Raw genomic sequence first — 6,594 nt, 5'->3', positions numbered from 1 at the left:
CGGTCCCGCAAGATACCTATTTCTGCATTCTTCCGAGCTATCTTTACGATTGCCATGTGGTGATGGGATGAGACATCAGGTTGGACGGAAATGCATCTGGAAGGCGATGGTGTTCCCGGCGATGGTTGTGGTGGAATATCAGACTGTTTCTATTTCACAGGCACAGCATCCAGGTAGATTGTTTCCATATTGTCTTACCATCACCATCATGCTGTGCTGCGATAGTGAGGAGAGCAGATGATGCCCACTCCCCCGCAGAATGGCATTACCCCACATCAAAAACGTGCCCTGCCTGACAGTGGACAACCCGCATGCCAAGAGATGGAGGGGCCAGGGACATCCTGTCTGGCACACATTTCCTGTCAACGACACATCGCCATGAAGGCATCTCCATCTGAAGCAGCAACAGATGATTGAGGCCACAAAGGACAGAATTGAAACTCTCTTCGTCGAGATCAACACGTCTCTTGGATTTCCACCCCAGTACAGTCACACGAGACCTCACATTCGCCGCCGAGATCACGTCATTGCCGCTAGAGTGCGACATCGCAAGGTCTCCAACCAGTTGAACATGGATCGTTTGATCTGTTCAAGACAGGCCGTTGTTAATCCTATCTCGTGGGCTACAAAGAAATCGTCCTAACAATAGCAAATTATGCCTGGTCGGCTGTCGGTCAAAGAAGCCGAACAATCACCAGCACCGACAGCCGACATCGCCACGAGATACAGACATCTTGTCAGGCATAACCCCAACCCTGACTGTGCTGCATTACAAACCAACATCCCCAAACCTCCAAGTCCCCCCACATTTCCACCAAATGCGGTTAGCTCACAATCACGCAATCGACATCCATCAACGCGAGCCTCGAATCGCAGCAAGGGTCCAACGCCCCAAAGACTGCTTTTACCAAAGATTTTGGCTGTGAGATGCGGCACTTATGGGGAAGTTGCTCCGGCCGAGGAGAACGGTAGGTTGTTATTTTTTGTTTTTATTTTTTTCCCAAGACTCATCTCCAATTTTTCTCCTTTTCGCCTTCTTCAAAACCAGCTGTTCCCGCTGGCGCCGTCTCTTCTTTCTGTCTACTCAGTTCGTGAGCGCTTCGAGGCAACCCCTGGGCCCCTTACTACGCTATTGCCTCGATATTTCGCGAGCGGCCGAGTCTTTGCTCTTGAAGACGCCTTCAAGAGTACCCCTCCTTCTTCTCCCTCCCTTCTTGCCATTGAACCCCCCCCCCCCCCCCCCCGAAACCGACATTAACATGCAGCTGAAGCACGAAGAGACCACCGGAGGCGTTGCCCCGGTCGTCGAGACTAGCACCGTCTCCTCCGGCTTCGAGAAGACCGTGCCCCTCAGCTCCATCTCCGGCCCAACCTACGTGACGAGCCAGCTCCTCGTCCAGCAGGCTGCTTACAAGCTTTCCGACAAGATCTTCTCCTTCTCCCCCGAGACCTTCGACCTCGATGCGGCCGTCAAGGACTGGTCGCAAGCCCAGGAGAAGAACATCCATGGCGAGACCACCACTGTTGTCCCTCTCCAGACCAGAGCCGGTGCCGGCACCTTTGCGCTTGGTTACATCTTCTCCAAGGACTTTGACCTCAGCAAGAGGCGCATTCCCCAGACCCTCCTTGCCCCCTCTCTGAGCCTCCGGCACTTGCGCGCGGCCTTGGACCAACTGTCTCTCCTCTATGGCGTCTCGAGCCCCTTCGTTGCCCACGTCGCCGCTGCCGACTACTCCAATAGCGATGGCCTCATCACCGAGTACGAGAGCGCCCTTCAGCTGGCTGAGGACCTTGGTCTCGGTCTCGTCTCGACCTCCTCGGCTCAGGAGGTCCAGCACATGGCTCTCTTCGCCACTCTTCTGGCTTCCCTTCTGCCTACCCTCCACGTCTACGACGGTCTCCGCACCGCCAGGGAGACTTTGAGGGTGGTGGATGCGCTCAGCGAGTCCAGCATTGCCGAGGTCTACAAGTGCATCTCCCAGGAGGCTGGTGCCCTGAACAAGAGGTTGGACACCGCTGGCAAGGTTGTCGAGCTTTTGCGCCTGTTCAACAGCCAGCTCGGCACTTCGTATGCTCCTTTTGAGTACCACGGTCACGAGGCCGCTGAGACTGTCCTTGTTGTCTTTGGCAGCGCCGAGGCTCAGCTTGCCAAGCAGGTCGTTGATACTTTGGCTGCTCAGGGCCAGAAGGTTGGTGCTCTCAATGTCCGCATCTACCGCCCATTCATCGAAGAGGCTTTCCTCGAGGCCCTCCCGGATTCGGTTCGCCAGATTGCCGTTCTTGGCCAAGTCCGTGATGCTTCGGCTGTGGAGGATGCCTCTGTCCAGTCTGCCCTCTACTCTGATGTCCTGACTGCGGTCACCTTTGCCGATAGATGGTCGCAAGAGCCTGCTGTCGTTGATTTCAAGTACCCTGCCTCCGCCGTCCACACCCCCAGCTCCATCGCCACTGTTCTCAGCAAGATCACCAGCAAAGACGATCACGCCGAGGTCTCCTTGACCTTGAGCTCCCTTGAGCAGGCCCAGCAGTACATCTTCTGGGATGTCGACAACTCCGAGGCCGTTGCCTCGGCTTCCGTCCTTGGCAGGCTCCTCTCTCGCGAGTCGTTCAACAACATCTCGGTTCACGAGACTTACAACAGCCTCATCCAGGGTGGTGTTGTCCGCACTGAGATCAGGAGTTCCGAGAAGCCAGTCGATGCTCCTTTCGCTGTCGAGGAGGCGGATGTTGTTTTCGTTGGCGAGGAGAAGCTTCTCAAGGAGGTTGCTATCGTCAAGAGTGTAAAGGCTGGCGGCAAGTTGGCCGTTCGTCTGCCCAACTTCAAGGCTGAGGAGATCGAGAAGCGCATCCCTGCCTCCGTCAGAAAGGAGATCCAGGAGAAGAGCCTCCAGCTCTTTGCTCTTGACTCTTCCTTCTCCCCCGCTTTGGAGAACCGCGCGCAGCTTCTTGCCGAGCTTGCCTTCTTGCAGGTCGCTCGCCCTGACCTTGAGGCTGAGAAGCTCGTCAAGCTTGGTGGCCTCTCTGGCGACCAGGTCACTCTCGTTGAGGTTGCCGATGCCCTCGCCCAAGCCCTTCACAAGGTTGAGGTTCCCGCTACCTGGGCTGAGGAGGACGCCGCTGCCATCTCTCTTGTAGAGGAGCTCAAGCCCACCAGCTTTGTTGCCTTTGACAAGAGGGAGGCTGAGTCGGCTCTGCAGGTCAGCACCTGGCAGGAGATTGCCAAGGGTCTTGCTTTCCAGGAGGCTTACAGCCTCAAGACTGAGCTTCGCCCTGATCTCACCGTGAAGACTCACACCATCCACGTCAAGGAGAACCGCAGACTCACTCCCCTCACCTACGATCGCAACATCTTCCACATCGAGTTCGATCTCGGCACCTCTGGCCTCACCTACAACATCGGCGAGGCGCTCGGCATCCACGCCGATAACGACCCCAAGCAGGTCCAGGACTTCATTGAGTGGTACGGTCTTAACGGTGATGACCTTGTCCAGGTCCCCTCGCGCGAGAACCCGGCTGTCTTCGAGACTCGTACCATCTACCAGTCTCTCCTCCAGAACATCGACATTCTCGGCAAGCCTCCCAAGCGCTTCTTCGAGTCCCTCGCCGAGTTCGCCACCGATGAGGCTGAGAAGAAGAAGATCGAGTTCCTCGGCAGCAAGGAGGGTGCCGAAGAGTTCAAGAAGCTCTCCGAGGTTGACACCGCCACCTACGTTGATGTCTTCCAGACCTTCAAGTCGGCTCACCCATCCTTCCCTGACCTTGTCCGCATCGTCTCCCCTCTCAAGCGCAGAGAGTACTCCATCGCGTCTGCTCAGGCCGTCACTCCCACTTCCGTTGCTCTGATGATTGTCGTCGTCGACTGGGTTGACAGCCAGGGCCGCACCCGCCAGGGTCAAGCCACGCGCTACCTCTCTGGTCTCAAGCCCGGCACCCCCGTCATCGCCTCCGTCAAGCCCTCGGTCATGAAGCTGCCGCCCAAGGACACGGCTCCCTTGATCATGGCCGGTCTCGGTACCGGTCTTGCTCCCTTCCGTGCCTTTGTCCAGTACCGCGCTATGCAGAAGGCTCAGGGCAAGGAGATTGGTTCCATTCTCTTGTATCTCGGTTCCCGTCACCGCAGAGAGGAGTACCTCTATGGCGAGGAGTGGGAGGCGTACATGGACGCCGGCGTGCTCACCCTCCTCGGCGCTGCCTTCTCTCGTGACCAGCCTGAAAAGATCTACATTCAGGATCGCATGAGGCAGACGATGAGTGATATTGTCAAGGCTTATATTGAGGAGGAGGGATCTTTCTACCTGTGCGGTCCCACTTGGCCGGTGCCGGATGTTACTGCTGTGTTGGAGGAGGCGATTGCTACTGAGGCTAAGCAGAGCGGGCGGAAGGTTGATCCCAGGAAGGAGATTGAGAGGCTGAAAGAGGACGGAAGGTATGTGTTGGAGGTGTACTAAGTTGCCGTTTTTGGACATGTCATTTTAGCGAGGGTAGTTTTGGTAGATACAAAAAGGCGTTGTTTATTTTTGGTTTGCTTCATCTTGGGATATCTTTCCCCCCTGAATTGATGATGGATGGTGTTGTTGCTGTTGAACGGTGCGGGGGAATCTCCACTCGGTGGGCCATGATCTGCAGCTACCCCAACCCCGGATAATTGGTGGCCAATGGTATTACACAAAGAAGACGCGGAAGACGCCAGCCGGAGTGTGGGGTAAACCGGGCTTGTTTGGAGGAGGGAGAGGGGGGGGTGGAGGGGTGGACTTGGGACGACCTCGGGCCTCGCCGCTTTGCATCGCATGCAGGAACTGGAACCTACATCATCACTTATTTTGTCTCCCATTTAAATAGGTCTTGTCTTGGTTGGCCATTGGATGTATTTGTCGCCTTTTGTGACCGTTTACTCACGCGTGCCTTTGAATAGGTAAGCTTTTGGAACCATCACCATGTCCGGCGCTATCCGAGCCCTGCCCAACGTGAGTTCTTTATCGTCAAGGTCATGAATCATGGAAGGAGAACTGATGAGATGAACAGCGGGCAACCAAAGCCGCCTCCCTCCTCCGCACAATTCAATATACTCATCCCCCAAATTGCCCATGCCACTCCAACCCCGGCCATCACCACCACACCCAGCACCAACAAAGAACCCAGGTCACCCGCTTCGCGGATAGGGTTCAGAATGGCAGCAAGAGGGGATATGCCACCCCGTCTCAGGACCCTTCCAAGCTGAAGGAGTACGCCTTCGAAATGGCTGCCTCTTCCATCCGGTTCGGTCCCGGGGTGACGAGGGAAGTAGGCATGGATCTGAGCAACATGGGGGTCAGAAAGGTCGCCGTCGTGACAGACAAGACAGTGGACCAGCTGCAGGCGATGAGAGCGGTTCGGGAGGCACTCGACAGCCAGCCAGGGATCGAGTACAAAGTCTTTAACCAAGTCAAGATCGAGCCCAAAGATTATTCGCACGTCCCTCCCCTTTTCTCCCCGCCTTCCCTCACTAACCCCCTCCCAGCATCAAAGAAGCCATCGCCTGGACCCTCCCGTACAACCCGGACGCCTTCCTCGCCGTCGGCGGCGGCTCCGTAATCGACACCGCCAAGCTAATGAACCTCTACTCCTCCTACCCCGAAGCCAACTTCATGGACTTTGTCAACGCCCCGCTCGGCCTCGGCCGCCCGATAGACCGCAAGCTAAAACCCCTAATCGCCATTCCAACCACGGCCGGAACCGGCTCCGAAACAACCGGCACCGCCATCTTCGACCTCGCATCCCGCAAGGCGAAAACAGGCATCGCCCACAGAAACCTCAAACCCACGCTTGGGATCTGCGACCCCCTCAACACGGCAACCATGCCCTCGGCTGTTAAGGCCGCTTCCGGTCTGGACGTGTTATGTCACTCCCTAGAATCATGGACCGCAATCCCCTATTATGAACGCACACCCCGCCCTACAAACCCCATTTTACGGCCGGCATACCAAGGCTCGAACCCCATTTCCGATATTTTTAGTTTGTCCGCGCTGAGGTCAACGGTCAAATACCTCCCCCGCGCGGTCAGAGATCCGGAAGACACGGAGGCACAGTCGGAGATGCTCCTCGCTGCCACCCTTGCCGGTGTCGGGTTTGGCAATGCAGGTGTTCACCTCTGTCATGGGATGTCGTATCCTATCTCGGGGCAGAACAAGGGGTATAAACACGCCGGTTATGACGTCAGCGATCCGATTATTCCCCATGGGGTCAGCGTGGCGGTGACTGCGCCTGCGGTGTTCAAGTTTACGGCGGCGAGTAACCCTGATCGACATCTCCAGGCGGCGGAGGCGTTTGGGGTTGATGTGAGCAATGTCAAGAGGGAGAGCGCGGGAGAGGTGTTGGGCGAGGCGATTAAAAAGTTTTTGGAGGAGCTGGGGGATCAGCCCAGGGGGTTGGGCGAGCTGGGGTTTGAGAGGAAGGATATTGAGGGGTTGGTCGAGGGGACGATACCGCAGGCTAGGGTGCTGGTTTTGGCTCCCGGGTTGGCGAAAGAGTTGGAACAGGAGAGGGAGGAGTTGGGGCAGCTGTTTGAGGAGAGCTTGAAGCATTAGGGCAGGGGAAAATGGAAATGTGAATTGGGCA

The 6,594-nt window shown here is 56.6% G+C and overlaps 2 protein-coding genes across 2 annotated transcripts; both read left to right on the top strand.

Moving 5' to 3' along the window:
• Positions 1 to 1,259: 1,259 nt before the first annotated feature.
• Positions 1,260 to 4,448, top strand: PODANS_4_6360 (uncharacterized protein; the record flags this gene model as incomplete). The annotated part of the gene is made up of 1 exon (XM_001906171.1): positions 1,260 to 4,448. The coding sequence occupies one exon, from the start codon at positions 1,260 to 1,262 to the stop codon at positions 4,446 to 4,448; it is 3,189 nt and encodes a 1,062-aa protein (XP_001906206.1).
• Positions 4,449 to 4,934: 486 nt separating this feature from the next.
• On the top strand, positions 4,935 to 6,563 carry PODANS_4_6370 (uncharacterized protein; the record flags this gene model as incomplete). Its single annotated transcript, XM_001906170.1, has 3 exons — positions 4,935 to 4,964; positions 5,023 to 5,450; positions 5,498 to 6,563. The coding sequence occupies 3 exons, from the start codon at positions 4,935 to 4,937 to the stop codon at positions 6,561 to 6,563; spliced, it is 1,524 nt and encodes a 507-aa protein (XP_001906205.1).
• Positions 6,564 to 6,594: the final 31 nt, after the last annotated feature.

The sequence above is a fragment of the Podospora anserina genome, chromosome 4 (assembly GCF_000226545.1).
Source record: "Podospora anserina S mat+ genomic DNA chromosome 4, supercontig 4".
Classification (NCBI taxonomy): domain Eukaryota; kingdom Fungi; phylum Ascomycota; class Sordariomycetes; order Sordariales; family Podosporaceae; genus Podospora; species Podospora anserina.
Note: the sequence above shows the minus strand (reverse complement) of the source record. Positions and strands in the feature narration are given on the sequence as shown.